General features: G+C 40.3%; 1 protein-coding gene across 1 annotated transcript in view; it reads right to left on the bottom strand.

Annotated features, from left to right (window-relative positions):
* LAMA3 (laminin subunit alpha 3) overlaps positions 1–16,606 on the bottom strand; it is a 110,287-nt gene that overhangs the window by 52,174 nt on the left and 41,507 nt on the right. The window contains exons 22-33 of the mRNA XM_088174029.1: positions 14,874–15,012; positions 13,033–13,175; positions 11,642–11,742; positions 11,342–11,495; positions 9,811–9,971; positions 7,761–7,869; positions 5,665–5,762; positions 3,245–3,410; positions 2,678–2,804; positions 1,537–1,676; positions 1,045–1,160; positions 313–524 (exon numbers count right to left, since the gene is read on the bottom strand). Of these exons, the coding sequence (XP_088030155.1) occupies positions 313–524; positions 1,045–1,160; positions 1,537–1,676; positions 2,678–2,804; positions 3,245–3,410; positions 5,665–5,762; positions 7,761–7,869; positions 9,811–9,971; positions 11,342–11,495; positions 11,642–11,742; positions 13,033–13,175; positions 14,874–15,012 (1,666 nt within the window). The remainder of the gene's footprint in view (positions 1–312; positions 525–1,044; positions 1,161–1,536; positions 1,677–2,677; positions 2,805–3,244; positions 3,411–5,664; positions 5,763–7,760; positions 7,870–9,810; positions 9,972–11,341; positions 11,496–11,641; positions 11,743–13,032; positions 13,176–14,873; positions 15,013–16,606) is intronic.

Raw genomic sequence — 16,606 nt, 5'->3', positions numbered from 1 at the left:
TTTAGCAGTCAGTGCAGAAAAAAATCCATTTCACTGAAATAGTGGCAATCTGGATTTTAACCAGCTGTAAGCCTACTACACCTAATCAAACAACACATGCAAAGGCACACTTCATCACGAGGTAGGTGGAATGGGGATTTTTTTAGGGGAATGAGATTTCTTCTGCCTTAAACTGAAAGCTATGCTATGGTGAAGCTAAAACAGCTTGACCAGCCTCCAAAGAAAAGTCAGGCTGCAGTAGATCTGCAGTAAATTCAGAGGATTAAGTAGGTGGCCAGGTCAGGAGCTGAAGGAGGGCAAGCACATACTTACACTTGCAGAACGGGAATCCATAGTAGCCAGTTTGGCATCGGCTGCACTGGCGGCCGATGACGTTGGGTCTGCAGGCACACTGCCCTCCCAGGGGGCTGCACGTGGGGCTAGTGGCACCTGCGCTGTGGCAATCACACGGCAGGGCTCCGTTGTTGTAGAAAGCCACCAGTGACCTTACAGAGTCCTTACAGAAGGGTGAAGATCGTTCTGGGCTATTTAAATCGAAATATAAATCATGTAAGTGCTGGCACTCAGAAACCGTTATGAGAGTGCTTTGCAGTGGTTCAGTAAATTAGGGTTCTGTCTTTCAAACAGTTTGGCATAAGGATGGCATCAGCACACATGCAAAGATATACTTTAATTAAATTGGGGTGAATAGCTTTGAACATGCAGGTAAGAGGTTTTTTTCATAGCAAGTGCGTATTAGTTGTATCAGTTCAGACATGCCAAGGAAAATACCAAATACCAAAGATGGAAATACCAAAGACAGGAAGATGACTTAGATTTTCCTCTTTTGTACTGTGAGCAACAAAGCTCTACCTTTACATTGCATTTGCAATAGAAAGCCATGGAAAAATGACTCATGGAAATTCAATGGGCTAGCATAAGCCATGAAAAGCATTTTAATGTAGCACAATTATAGGAATTTAAGATAGCTCTTCAATGCAGAGTAAAAGTAATATTATTCCCAGTTTGTTGTCAATGTTCAGGTTTTTAGAAAGTGATGCTTACTCAATGTAAAAACTGTTTCCTCCACATTGGCTGATAAAATCAAATGACTTGTCCACTGTCTTTTTGTCAAGAATTTTGTAACTGTAGGTGTCTGCTGGAACAACTAAGATATTTTCCTTAAAACAACAAGAAAGCTAAATTGTACATTTCAGAGAAAAACAAAAAGATACAAGCTAATGCATTTACATATTTAAATGTTGTTTCATTATACATTCTAGATTTTTTCAAAACCTCTAAGACTTTAACCAAAAATAAGAAAATAAACTTTGCATACTGCCTCAACGCTGTTATGCTACAAGCAGTGTACAACAAAAACAGTGGAGAGTATCTTAAAAATTTAAAATAAAAACCAAAAGCAGTGCAAAAGATCCTAAAAATCTGAAGCATAACATGAAAAAATTTATTCTTTTGGTTTTTATCTTTGCATCTATCTCTAAATGAATGGTGAAACTGAGAATAACATTTTCAAGTACATTTATGTAATACACGTACCAGAACCAGTGTTCTTCCATCTGGTATCATCACTGTAACAGAGACCATGGGTTCAGAAATGTCAAGCTCAATTTGGTTTGCTGCAATCACCTGAGCCCGACAGCCAGAATTATGAGGGCAGAATGAAGCATTGAAAGTACCTAGAAGAAAAAAATGTATTGGGTTTATGTGAGAAGGTTTTGGTTGTAGGGGGCTACTGGGGTGGGTTCTATGAAAATCCGTAAGAAGCTTCTCCCACGTCCGACAGAGCCAATGCCAGCTGGCTCCAAGACAGACCCAACAATGGCCAAGGCTGTGTCTGACCATGGCAGCACCTCTGGAATAACATATTTAAGAAAGGGGGAAAAGCCCAGCTCAACAGCAGGTACAGCCAGAGAAAGGAGTGAGAACTTGCAAGAGAAAAAACTCTACAGTCACCAAGGTCAGTGAAGAAGGAGAGGGACAAGGTGCTCCAGTGCTGGAGCAGAGATCCACCTGCAGCCTATGGATGAGACACACACAAGAGCAGGTGAATGCCCAAATGGGTCTGTGAACCTCTGGGAATCCCACAATGGAGCAGGCTCCAGGCAGGCCATGGAAGGGACCCACAGTGGAGCAGTTAGTGAAGAATTGCAGCCCAGGAGAATGACTCATGTTGGAGAAGTTGGTGCAGGACTGTCTCCCATGTGAGGCATCCCACACTAAAGCATGGGAGGAGTGTGACCAGTCCCCTGCTGAGGAGGAAGGAACAGAGGCAACCTGGGATGAACTGAGCACAGCCCACATTCCCTGTACCCGTGTGCCACTCAGTGGGAGGAGCTGGAGGAACTTGGGAGTAAAGCTGAGCCCAGGAAAAAGGGAAAGGTGGAAGGAAAATGTTTGAAGCTCTGGGTTTAGTTCTCATTACCCTGATCTGACTTTACTGGTAACAAATTAAGCTAATTTCCCCAGGCCAAGTCTGTTTTGCCCATGTTGGTAACTGGTGAGTGATCTCTCCATGTCCCGATCTCCTCCCACATGCCTTTTGTTATATTTGCTCTCCCCTGTCCAGCTGAGGGGAGTGACAGAGTGGCTTAGGTGGGCACCTGGTGTCCATCCAACACAGCTCCATATCCCAAAATGCTGAGGAAGGAAAGAGTTTAGGTCAAATCCAGATGCCTACCTGACCACACATGTCCTGCAGTCACATGCACTTGCACAGAGAACACCGGGTGTGCTGGCTGATAAAAATGTACCACAAACACATATCTGCCCAAGTGGGGCACTCTGCCACTCAAGGTGATCTGGCTCTGGAGAAACAAGAACAGCTCTGGTATTGAATCACAGAATCACAGAATCGATTTGTTTTGTGAAACTTTCTTGGGCTTATCAGCTGTGCTCAGTGCCCTCTACCTGCAGTGAAAGAGAGGGAGCTTAGCATCTCTCAGCAAGCTCTATTTCTTCAAGGAACATGGCATTACAACTGCATGCTCTGTTTACTGCCAAGCACATTTAACATTCTTCTGCAGTCTGTGAGACTGTTGTGTAGTTCAAAAAAAAGCTGATAAGCTGGTGTTTGGGATTCCCCCTTGCCCCTTCCTTTATATTGTCTCTGTGGCTTAATCACTTTGCAACATTTTCATCATATCACATCATCCAGTTTTGATTCTCTCACAGCATTTCATCTATTTAATTTTACTAAAGACATACCTTGTGACTTGCAAAACAAAGTTTTCAAAATATGAGGTACCTGTAATGGTGTCAAGGTGACTCCATGAACTGAACCAGCAGGTAAAGTGGCACTCCATGGATCATGGAGTATATTCTCCTGTACTTCGGAAATCTTCCCATCTATGAATGCATCCAAAACCAAAGCTCCTGGTGGAGTTTCAAAAACTGAGGGAATGCATGCTGCACTAAACACAGAACCACAGTAATTATCCTTAGGGCTAGGAAAAAGTTTTAATCATAATAGGAAAAGCTGCTGGCTTATAAAAGTCAGTGTATTAAACTGTATTGAAACTGACAATGCAACACCTGTTGGGTTATTTGGATTATTTGTGAATGCTCAGAAAGTAAATGAAGACAAGAGGAATGGATTTAACTTATAAAGGAGAAAGTGTGTACACTTTTAATGTATTAACTGATTTTATTCACACAAAATTTCTGTAAGTTTCAGTGGAAAGAATTTTCTAAGGAAGAGGAAACTTAAGGGAATCAGGAGCACTAAAAATTAAATTCATTTTAGTTATCCAGTTAGTTATACTCACCAGAATCTGTACTAATATTGAATTCTCAGTTCTACAAATATTTACATAGGTGTATCCTTTAAACATGCAAGTATTCCCACTGAAGTCAATGGGACTACTCAAGTACTTAGAAGTTAAGTATATACTCAAATATTTGTAGAATTGGAGCCAAAATAAATAACAGTACTCCTTGAAAGCATCCTTATTCATTCACTGCTGTGTTTAACTATTTCTTCCTCGGCATATTTAATTCTGGGATTGAGAGAAGAATTTTCCAGGACTGCAGGATAAAATATTTTTGGGGATTTCCTGGTTGTATTTGTTCACTTCTAGTAAGTACTCAAACAGACAGTGATTAATCTTTGCTCAAGACAGGCCCAGAGCTGGAATGCCAAGTATGTTTCAGGGCCAGAACTGAGATGTATTTGCCAGGCCTGTGTGGGAAATCATGTGCAGCATCCACTTACAATACTGTTCATCTGAGCCAAACCTTTGCATCTTTCAACTTGATGAACTTAAACACTTTCAGGAAAGCAAAAATGCTGCCAGATAATAATAAATTTAAAAAAATAAATGAAAACCTACAGTAAATGATGCAAACGTAACAAGAGTTTTAAAAAATACCCAACACAAATCCAAAGTAAAATATGTAAGTTTCTACATTAGCTTTATTTTGAATCATGTTTTTCACCCATCCTCTTTCCCTGTTTACTCAAAATATAAATGCCTGTATTTGCAAAATAACTTTGGTGCAAGGACAAGTATCTTCAGTCTTAGGAAGCTGCTCTCAGTGGTAACACTGAGCAGGAGAATTAAAGCTGTGATTCAATGCTGTGCATGCTTGAAAGCCAAGCACAGTCACATGTTTTTATCCAATTTACTATCCAGATTTTTCTGCTTTCTGTTTCAATTCAACCATTATATTAGAAGCAACCATTTGGAAAACTATTAGACCAAATCACCAACTCTTTTTGCCTCTTAAGTCCTGCAAATGACATTTACTTTTATTTTGAGACCCTTCCCACTGCTAGATCAGTAGGAAGAAAGCCTTAGGAGTAGGCATCACGAGACACATCCTGGGGAGTGCAACAGGCACAGAAATGTGGAGGTCCCTAATTTGGAAGCTGCAGTGATAGTTCTTCTCTGTCCCAAAGAACAAAAGATGGGATGGGGAAGAGCTTCAGCAGGACAGAGGAGATGCTCTGTGGAACCCAAACCACTCAGGAAGGCAAGGTTCAGGTTCAGATCTTCACAGCAAGAGAAGAGCTGTCAGCCTGGATCAACCAAGCAGTACGTGAGCTCCCTAATTGCTGGTCCTATAAAGTAGGATGGAGAAGAATGGCCAGCTGGCATTACTGTGTGAGGTGAAGGATGAGGGCACACCTACCCTAAGGGCCCCACAATGACAGGGAAAAGGGAATGGCTTCTTTGGGAAGCAGGAGTTTACATGTTGAATAATTTGATGCTGCCAAGTTGAGCTGGTGGATTTGTGCCAGAAAGGGCAGTCATCCCACACCAAGTGACAAATTAAAGCCATTTTGGGACAGCTGAAGCAGTAACATGCAGAAGAAAACTCCAGATGGAACAGTAAGCATTTCAGGCCACTAAAGTAGGAATGATTTACCAGCTTGGACACCTGTCATATTGGATGGTATGTGAAAGATGCATATTTTCTCACACATCAGCACTGGGTAGCTCAGATGGGCCAGGTTAAAGGCTGTTATCAACAAAATTCTGTGAAAAGACTGTCTAGGTTAACACTAACATTTCAGCTTCTTTACAAAGACTACTTTAAAGAAGTGGCCTACAGATCACCTGTGAGTCACTGAGCAAAGCTTCACTCAAAAGAATTTAAAAAACCATTTATTCTACCTTTCAAAGTTGTCCTCAGATAACAGAAAGATAAAACCAAACAAGTTACCTTCTATCACTGTTACTCCTGTATGCAGCTATGCACTGTACTTTAGGATCCACATACTCTGGAGAAAATTCTTCAGCTGGTATAATGCAAACTTTGTGCTGAAAAACAAGCATAAGGCACAATTAACAATTAATATCATAAATGACAGGGCCAGGCCTGAACAGGAAGGATGAAGCCTAATTTTAGCATAGGGAGATATGAGCCCAAAGCCATGTTCTGTCATAGACCTCCCACAAGATTTTGGATCCCTTTACTTTCCTGCACCTCAGTGCCTCAGGGTTAAATAGCATTTTTCTGTCCTTGTCAAGGGAATTTTAGCTGTTCAGGAGGGAAATAACTAAAAGGTAAGTATATATGTGTGGTAAAGGAAAAGACAGAAGCTCAAAGGCTGAGAAGCAAGACAAGGAATGTAGAGAGGTAGGAGGGAAAAGCCCTCATTTTTTATTAGACACTTTTGGACCCTGGGGGAACTCCCAGACTTTATCAAATACAGGCACAAACATTTGATCGTGCAATGTCCATGGGAGTGAGTCTCAGTGACATCAGGATTTCTATCCCAGGGTTCAGAACTCATTTCAAAAGAAGCAAGGCCTAATATGGGATTTTTTATTTTAACTAAAAGTAAAAAAGTAGACTTGAACAAATGAATCTGTGGTAGTCCTGCTGTACCCATGGTGGTAAGGACATAAGGGAAAGCTTTTGGGTATACACAAGAGTATGCACTAATATAAGAAAATACAGATGCACAAGTTACAGAGCTTATCCATTAACTAGCTGAAAAAGAGATGAAGATGTCCAATAAGCAATTAGACAGCTAGCACCATGTAGTAATGTAAGTAAAAATTGAATAAGGAGAATTCATTATTATGCAACGTGATTTAGTTTGGAAGCATGTCCTAAGGGGGTTCAGCCTGTGTTTTAAAAGTAGTAAGCAGTGGAAAATACCTTTGCAAGCTACAAGGCAGAATGCTAAAAGTCCTTTTTCCTGGGCAGCCAACACTTTGCCTGTCCTGCATGTAACAACCCACAGGGCTCCAGGCCAGTGCAGCAGAACAAGGGCACACACTGAAGCTTGGAACAGCATTTCATGAGTGGCTAAGAGGTGAGTGCCAAGTGTGGTTTGGTTTAGACAGCTTGTCTGCATCAGTGTGAGATAAAGACTATCAAGCTGTAAGAGCCTCTCCTGACAGGTGGCCTCAAAAACCCCATTTTCCCTTCATTTAGACCAGATGTCTCCAGCATTAGAAGTGGCTCCCATTTGCCTCTCTGCTCTGCATGAAGGGAACACACGAGCATCTTTAACCCTAAAACTGCTGCCAATGATGTCATGGTTAGAAGCACTTCTTTTCCCTCTTTCCCATCTTTTGCTAAGTGCAGCCTTTACAATTAAAGATTGTGAAGATCAGTTCTTGTTAGCACTGCAGTTGCTGCAGGAAGCTAGCAGGAAATGTAAAAGGTATTAGTTTACACTGACTCATGAAACAAAGAAAGCATCTATCAGCTGTTAGTCCTAATAGTTGTTACTAGTTGGGTTGGAGCTCTAGATTTTAAGAAATGTGTTTCTAAAATCGAAAACAGAAATAACATGTAAGAAAATTCAGTCTCCAGAAAAGTATATTCCTAGTGTGGCCAAAAGAGGTCAGTGAAGGCTTTTTATTTAAAATACCTAAAAGCAATATGACTAATGAGTGCATTTGTTACCTGAAATAAATGCATTTATTACCTGAACTTTGTAGGAGACATGGGAAACTCCTACATGGGTTTTGAGGATTTAGGAAAAATGAAAGATAAAAAAAAGAAAAGCTACCAGAATATTTTTCCTTTAAAATTGACTTAGAGAAGAGAAAGGGGAACCGAAATAAAGCACAAGAAAGCTGGGAAAAGCCTTGCCAATAAAGGCAAAGTTTTGTTTGTCTTTGAAACTGACTGACAATTCCTCAGCATTCTGGGATATGTATAAAGCATGTCTAGTCAAGCATCTAATATACATAATTTCACATGTTACCTTTCAAATTGTGAATATAGGGAGACAAATATCTTTGTTTACCCAATCAAGGACCAAGTATTACCACAGGGAAAAGAAAATGTCAACTTACCAGGAAAAAATTACTTGATGATGCCTTAAGATGTATCTTTGTGTCTGCCAGAAGGTCATAGGCTGCAATGCGATTCCTGTCATCAACTACAATGCTGCGGCAAAGGAAACTGAGACACAAAGCAGGATTCAGGATGAGCCTGCTGGCATTGCCACGTTGTTCAGGCTGTCACCTAGCTTCACTGCCTGGCTGTTGGGTAGCCACAGCACCTAGCCCTCCTGCTGGATCATAACTCACCTGCCTGTGGCCACCGTGGAACATGCACTGTCCTCGCCAGTGAGACACAGGATCCACCGTGTACAAACACTGCTTATCCTGGGTGGGTTGGAGCTGAGCTCCAGATCTCAGCTCAGACACCCATTTCAGCTACTGGCTTAAGCAGGATGTGGACAGACAGCTACACCATGATGCTACCTGCAGATGTTCTCACACTGTGTAACATCGTGTGTAACTAATATTCTCCTGCCTGGGCCGTGCTCCTTGAGCTGCTAGCACACATCAGCTGCCCCTTTCCACTACTGCCATGTGCCACTGAGGATGTGAATCAGCAGCTCTTGCACACACAGTGGCAGCTGGGAAAGGCCTGATCTTAAGAAGCTATTCTGTACACTGAGACACTCATCAATACAAGCACAAAAACTATTTTACCTCCTCTGCAAACCAGAGAATGTGGAAGTTTTGCTCGTGTTTAAAGCATAGATCAGAAAAAAATGTCAGCTCAGGGCTAAAGACATTAAACTAAACTAGAGAAATATTGGCCCCTTGTTCATGATTTGCTCAAAGCCTGTGATGTTTTATTCTCTTACCATGTTTTATTTGGAATATTCAAGCTCACTGAGCTGTAAGAATGTCTGGCACAATATGTAACAAATTCTACAAGTTACTGTTGTTTACATGTACCTCACTATGTCATTGCTTGGTTTATTTTTTATCAGAAGAGGCTTGCACCTTCCTGTTTGGAAAAGATGACACAGCACCTCACTCACAATGTGACCCTTCAGTTCATGCAGAGTGCCTGCAGAAGGGATTTGCTGCATTGCTACATTAAAGCAGCAAACATGAACACGTTTCTAATGTATCATATAAACAAACAAGTATGTTCAAAACCAGCTCATGAAATGTGGGGAAAATGTGGGTGTTTTGGGGAAAAAAACCCACCCAAAAACAAATAAAATGGAAGATTTATAGCAAGAAGTTTGGGGCTCAAAGTGTTATGTAACAGGCTAAAATAAGAGCTTTCCCCAGCAATAACCTGACAAGGTCACTGCTCCACATGGCTGTGCTCTGTATCACAAACATGCTGATGAAAATGACTTTTCTTATTGAGCAATTTCATCCTGAATATCCCTAAGCCTCTATTCTGCCAAACGGTTGGTTCATGGGAGTAAAGGATGCATGTCTGTAGTCCCCTGGCACTGGGTAGGATCTCCCAAGGGCTCAAAATAAACTGAGGTGCTCAAGTGTTAAAGACAATCTCACTCGGGACAGGCAAAATCTCTTGTACAGAAACATCTGCAGTAACCTCATCAGTCAACAAGGATAAAGAAGCATTTGGCTGAAGACCTTGCCTACAGCCTAACAGCCAGAGAATGACTGCACGCAGAATTTCAGAGACCTTGAAACTTTTGCTTCAGCAAATCTTGTTAGAAACAGTGGGAATATCCTTGTAAAACTGGCTGCTACATTTTTTATAGCCAAAGCCCTTGGAAACACTTTTAACTGAAGAAAAACAGTGCAGGCATCTGCAGCCAACAGTGATGCTCTTCTACTGGACTTGGAGATTAATAGTTTATAAGGATTTAAGAATGTATATTAAAAAGTAACCCTTTGCATAGGAAAACAATTCATTGAAGCAGTAGCAAAATTTAATGAGTTAATTGCACAAAGAGAATTTAAAACCTCCTCAAAATCCATAGAATCCTGCACTTGTTTTTAAGTCACTCTAGAATTTGAACAATCTACATGGTAAAATGGTGTCTAATATATAAAAAGTATAATTACATTCCAAATGCTTATGTAATCATTTAGTGATTACTCCCCAAATTCTTACCTGTATTTACAACTGTATATTCTCACTCTGCCTTCAGTGACAGGTCCAGGGCTATGCACTGTTACCTCTGCAGTGTTTATCTGATCCTCTTCATTGGCATATTCAAAAACCAGAACATAGCGACCGACTTGAGGAACATTTATGGTCATCTCTAAATTGACCTGGGTCAAAATAATTGAAAAATAAAAAACTAGTTAAATCTTTCACTCCCCTTTCTTGCAGGAAGTTCCCATTTCCTTCTCCCATTTCCTGCTCTTTTGACTGGTCAGCATTAGTCCAGGGCCAGTCCTGCAGTGTCTCAACAGAAGACACCCAGCAGAATGCAAGCAACGCTTATAAATATCACTATGTCCTCTAACAAGAGTCAAGTAAGTTCAAAAAACAGATGCCATTATAACAGCTCTAGGAAAGCTGTAAAATAACCCTGGAAAATTACTATATTATTATTTCTCTTCTCCCCAGCAGAAACAGAAGAAATGTTATGATGCTAAAAAAATTGTCACCATCATCTCTAAGCTATCCTTAACAACGTACAAAAACTGAGTTTACTTCTCCACTGAAAAAGTATTTCCAGTAACACAAAATTCCTACTATAGCAATGCTGTATTTTGATTCCCTACAAGGAGTGAAAGCATCTTCTCCAGCAAATAATAACAGTTTGAAGCATTAAGGTTTTCTTTTAGGTTACTTGCACAAAGTGGTTAACACAATATTTGATGCAAGATACTTCTAAGTAGTTAAGTGCTGTAGTTACAAAGGTTTTGCTTCAGTTGACTACATAATTATTTTCAAATTTGAGCCATTTTTTCTCAGTATTTCCTTAGGCTACAAACAATTAAACATGTAAATAATTCTGTCAACAGCCCTCTTGACTTCACTGCAATTATTCATACCAGTAATTTTGCACATGCATCAATGATGAAGCACCAGAGCCTGTGGCATGTGAGTATTCTTGCTTCTGTACTTAATATTTTTAAAAGAAATATCCAAGTACAGTAATAGAGGTCATAATCATTTTACATCACTATCACATACTTGATAAAATACCTTCCTTTTTGCCAAACATTTCCAGTAGATCTTCTCATTTCATAAAACGTGTTTTGCTTTCAAAGGACCTACAGTAGTGGCATAATTGCTTCTGCTTGTTTTTCAGTAAAGCAAACATTTTACATAAGTGTAGGTACTTAAGAAAAAAAAAGATTAATTTAGAGTGATGTATGTACACCATTTCTGCTGACAAATCATTATGTCATTTCTTCTGAACAAGCCTAAAGTACGCCTACAGGAGAAGGATTTTTATTTAATGAGATGCTTTAGCTAGAGTGGAATGTCAACTCCAGTCACAGTTATAAATCTGCTTACTCTGATACTTTTACATAGTTTTGTGTAAAATGCAGACCTTGGTGCAGAGTCAGTTTTAGGGATGTGTTAAGGTCTGAAAATCCTGAGCTGTAAATCTGCAACCATTTTAGTCTGGTAGTTTATAGCCAACAGCACAGATGGGACTGCAGTTAGCAGGCAGGAATCTGACCTCTCTTCCACTGACATGGGCCATCACTGGCTGACTGGGAGCTGGCCGTCTCACAGGTATTCTTCTGGATTCTCCCCCGTGTCTGAAATGCACTGCTTCTGAACCAAGGACACAGGAAAATCCACCCAGAGGCAAATGCTGATAGAGCAAGCAGCTTACACAAAAAAACCAAACCAAAACAAAACAACAAAAAAAACCCAAACAACAAACAAGACACAGGATTATTATTGCTTTCGAGTGCAGCAGGATGATAACAAAATAAACCAGGGCACTGGTTTATGCTGTAGCATATCTACTGACTGTTCTGCTGAAGCAGGGCTGGGATGTGTGCAAGGCTCTGTAACTCGGATCTGCAACAGGGATGCCTCATAGTAATCACTGGGTAACAGCACCATATAATCCTAGGAATAAAGAATACAACAAATGCTAAAACATCCAAACAATGACAAGAAGAACATCTCCAGGCTTTCACAATGTAACAATGAATGAAACCAATCACACGAACAATTTGTACATCTGCAAGATGTGGGTGGGGCTTTTCTTTCTGTTGGGCCAATAACATGGGAATGTTTCCCTAACCCTGTAATTTCAGAAAGTTGGTATGAAGGCATCTGCCCCCTGATCAGGGAAACTCTGAAGCCACTCTCCCATCATGTGTTGTACAAGACAGTGCACTGAAGGGAGCTTTCCTGTAGCTCAGTAACACACAGACAGACGCCTGCAGTTTTCATCCATGAGTGCAATCCACAAGCACACAACTCAACTCTGGGTGACTCCACACAAGAGATTCACGTATCTCAGATGACTTAATTAAAACACTCCATGTAACCTATTAAGATTCAAAAGATGGTAAATTTTTGTTCTGTCTTACTTACTTAAATTAATATATTAGAGCTTAAGTATAACAACTGTTAATATGAGAATATGACGGGTTAAGATAATTAACATACAGCTTTTCAAAGGTATTAGTGAAAAAATCCAGCACAATAATACTGTCACTTTCAGCAAGAAATACGTTTGCAAGCTCTTTACTAAGACTTCATGTGGTATTCCATAAATTTAACACAGCCCCAGGCTTAATGACTAGAGACACTGCTTTTTATCCCTGTACAAAATACGTAAGAATTTCAGTATGCTGTCTTTGTGATCATACACATTTAAGGTTTTTCATAAATTATCATCTCAAACAATTTCTCTTTCTCTAGTAATTTCTTAGAACTGCTGCTAGAAAATTTTTCAGTTTTTCAGTGAATGAAAGGAGAGAAAAGATAAGAGGATAAAAGCAGTCAGAAATTGACCTGCTCGTAATGCAGCCCATCTTACAACACTCTTATGAAGATTTTTTTCTCAAGAAACTAAGGCCTTGGCTGAGCTAAGCCCTAGACACAACATCTGATATGTAAAAATTACTAATTTTTGTGAGCATTTATGCTGGGTGCTGTATGTTAATAATACCTTATCATTTGAAGGTACAGATTCCAGATAGACCTGAAGTCTGAAAGGAGAAGAAAAATTAGAGCAGACGAAAGAGAAGAAATAAGAGGCAGAAGTGTAAATTTTCATCATTGTATTCTGTTCCTTTCACTAGTGCTGAATTTCACTTGCTTGCAGGGTTCTTCCCAGCAAACAACTCCAGAGCAATAACTTCATGACAACCTTCAAGCAGTTGTTTTCCTCAATTGTTTTCTTACCAAGAGGACTTCCTCTGCCATTATGCTGACAGTCCACGTGCCTGGAGCCAGTGAGAAAGGCTCTGTGGAGCTTTTTCCTGGGATTGTGATAAAAGCTGGCTCCTTGCTGGGTGGGAAGACAAACTCTTTGCTCTGAGCAGCCCCTGCCAAAAAAAAAAATCAAGTAAAAAACGTAAGTGACTGTGTAAAATGTCTCTACTTGCTTAGTGAGCTGGACTGATAATTTGGTCTATTAAACTTTGTTTGGCAGGAGTTGATCAATGCTTTTCAATCAATATGCATTAGCAATGCACTCGGACAGACATAGTGGTTGCTGTTTTCATTCTTATTACTCTTGAGCAAATTGGTACAGAAAAGCAGAGCTCTGGCCCTGTAATGACAGTTTTGCAATATTCTGAAATGGTCACTTTTTCAGTTTCTCCTTCCATAGTTTTCAATTCAACCTCTCTCTGCACTGACTCTCAACATGTTCAGCTGACAAATTTCATATACTCGTGTGACTTTAAGTCAAATACTTCAGGTATTGGAGGTTCTCAGTATCATCTAAAATGTTTACTTACAGGCAGATAACTTCTAGGCAGAGATGATGAGCCAGCTGTGGATGCCCCATCCCTGGCAGTGTTCAAGGCCAGGTTGGATGGAGCCTGAGCACCCTGGTCTCATGGAAGGTGTCCCTGCCCATGGTAGGGGCTTGGAACTGGATGATCTTTAAGGCCCCTTCCAACCCAGACAATTCCATGACTATGTACTACAGAAACGTAGCTGTGGTGTGTTTTGTCAAATAGAAGCCACGAGGATCAGCTGTTATGAATATTTAAGGTTTTCTCTTTGAAAACCCTGGACACAAATCTGGTTCCCTGTCTCCCAGTTATTAGAAGCCAGTGATGACCACAAACTTCTGCCACTGCTGAAGGGTATCTGTGAAGTCTTCAGTTTTGTCTTACTTGAATTCCTAAAAGGATCTATAACATTACTCCTTCAGTAAGGCAGGAATAGATAAGACATAATTCTTCATACAGGCTTGCTATCTCCCTACCATTCAAAGGATATGCAGTACTTATTTTTTATCAGGGCCTGAAAGGCACCACATGTTTTTGAGGTCTGCAATCAGAACTAACTTGCGAGACTGGGTTCATAATTTTTAACAAATCTTACTAATTGAATGAAGGGAAAAGCCACATTTAAAACTTGAATATTAAAGGCAAGTAAACCAAACAAAGTGTTGTTGCCCCTTCTTTTAAAGCTTCATAAAACCCATACATCAGGGCTTCCAAGCACAGGACTGAGAATAGTTACTATGGCAAACATTTGAAGAAACAAATATTGATTACTACTGCAAGCAGGGGTTTCATGCAAACACAGCCACATCAATTACCCAGTAAAAATGTACAAGGAGAAGCACAAAAGCACTGTTAAAAGTGATGCCTTTTAAGCAACATTAAAGACTTAGGTGCACCTTGGAAAGCCTTCTCTGATCTAACATTCATCTGAGCTGTTGCACTGCTGAGTTACACCTACCTGCTCCAGGCTGAGATTGACAAGCAGATATGCGACCAGGTAATGTTTCACCTCCAGGGTTAATATACCTCAGGATAATGCGGAATAAGTAGAGGTTTGATTTTTCCACATTCAAAGTTATCCTCACTTCATTCTGAAAAATGGAAGTTAATAAACAAAAACAGCTGTAAAGTGATGAATTGAGGAACAGTTAGAAGCCATGCAAGCACCAGACTAAAGTCCTACAAGAAAAAGGCACATGCAGACAAGTATATACTGGAATGGCAATGCTGGTGTATGACAGAGGAAGATAGGCAAGCCTAGTGAGAAAATTAATCACTTACAAGTATAATTAGTGCCAAAATGTTTTCCCTCAGCAACTGAGATCTTCCCTTTAGAGCTTTTTGAGCCCAGGCTGACATAGCGGAGGACTAGGTGGAAGAGCTTAGGGGAAGCCACAGTGATAGGCACAACCACCTCTGGCTGGGAAAAATAAAAAGAAAGGGAAAAAGGAGGAATGGAAAGTACATTACTTGTTACTAGCACCCAGCGAAAGAAAAACCACTTGGCAAAGACAAAAAGGCATAGGCAGCTTACAAAAGAGCATAGAACAAAATCTCCAGTGAAATAAAACTCTTATTGAATACCAGCTGATCCAGAAGGACACAGGATAGCTGAACCAACATGTGTTAGTGTGATACACCAACAGTATTTTACTGGCATTCTCCCCACTCATGCCATAAAGGAGGCACATGGTACCAAGGGCTGTCAACATCCCTGCCTTTCCAAGGAACAGGCCACAATCATTGATCCTAGTCTGAGATCCCACACCATGCAGACACCTCAGACTGACACTGAAACTTCTGATCCTCTACCAGATCCTACTGTTGCTTAGAGCTGCAATACCAGGAGTGCTTTCCTTGCCCTGGGGCTGAACTGACACCCTCCTGCATTCACAAGGCCCCATTATTTAGTTTTCAGAAAATCTAAGAGACATGTTAAGGATCAGTGGTGGATTAGGAAAAAACAGGATTGGTGCAATCTCATGGGTTTGGTTTCTTTCTTTCCATCCTAAATCCTAAAGCTCCCCTCACTATCCAGTTCCCACCAGTTCACCCATCACAATCCACCTGCTGTCCCTTTCCAAGCTACTTGTGGCACAGTGACCTCCCCACCACTGTGGTCTACTCTGTTTCCACAAATGCAAACATTTTCTCTGTTTCCCACATCTGAGAACAGAACAAAAAGCCTGTACTAAATGTCTCTAGTAAAGAAATGCAAAAAGCAGCTGAATTAGAAAGCAGGCATTAAGAAATCACAGATACCGAACAGTTGCCTTCATTTCCGAACGTGGAATAATACTGAAAATTCAAAAATTATCTAGGATAAAAAAAACCCCAGGACCAAAACAACAAAAGATGAAAGACTGAAGAATGAAGAACATCAAGGAAATCAATGTGCAATGGTTATTTTGTCCCATAACTGTGCTTTTGTCCCATGCTATGGTGATTCATTAGTCTCTAGACAAATAGGGGCTGGACACTACTATACCAAAGCACTACTTTCAAGATGAGTGAACAAATCCCATTTATTATTCAAATCTACTGTTTTAAAATTCTGCTTCATTTGATCAGCAGTTCAATCCAAAGTCAGAAGGGCCCTTCTCAAAGAAATTATGGTGACTGTCTACCTGTGATTTACTTATTCCCTCAGCTGCTCTTTAGTTTATTCATAGTCTGTCATGAAACTCAAATGAATGTTGCCAATATTGCCTTGCTCACAGCTTCCTTTACTGAACCACACATTTTCCTGGTTGCTGTAATGTGAAGGTGTCATAATGGACACAGACTGTCATAGACCTGTGTAATTCAAATTATTTAGTCAAGCATTAATCTTCTGCTGTTCCCACTGTTCTTGGCATGGCAAAAATTTCTGCACTTAGTATCACAGACTTTAAAGCAGTAAGTTCCCTCTTTACAGCTGCCTCACAAAAAAAAAAACAACCCCAAAGAACATTTCTGAAGAATGCATATTTGCACAAGCAATGTGCAAATGACCTGACAAAAATACCAGCTCT

The sequence above is a fragment of the Sturnus vulgaris genome, chromosome 1 (genome assembly GCF_052056855.1).
Source record: "Sturnus vulgaris isolate bStuVul1 chromosome 1, bStuVul1.hap1, whole genome shotgun sequence".
Taxonomy (NCBI): Eukaryota; Metazoa; Chordata; class Aves; order Passeriformes; family Sturnidae; genus Sturnus; species Sturnus vulgaris.
The sequence above is the reverse complement of the archived record's forward strand: the minus strand, read 5'-3'. Positions and strand labels throughout refer to the sequence as shown.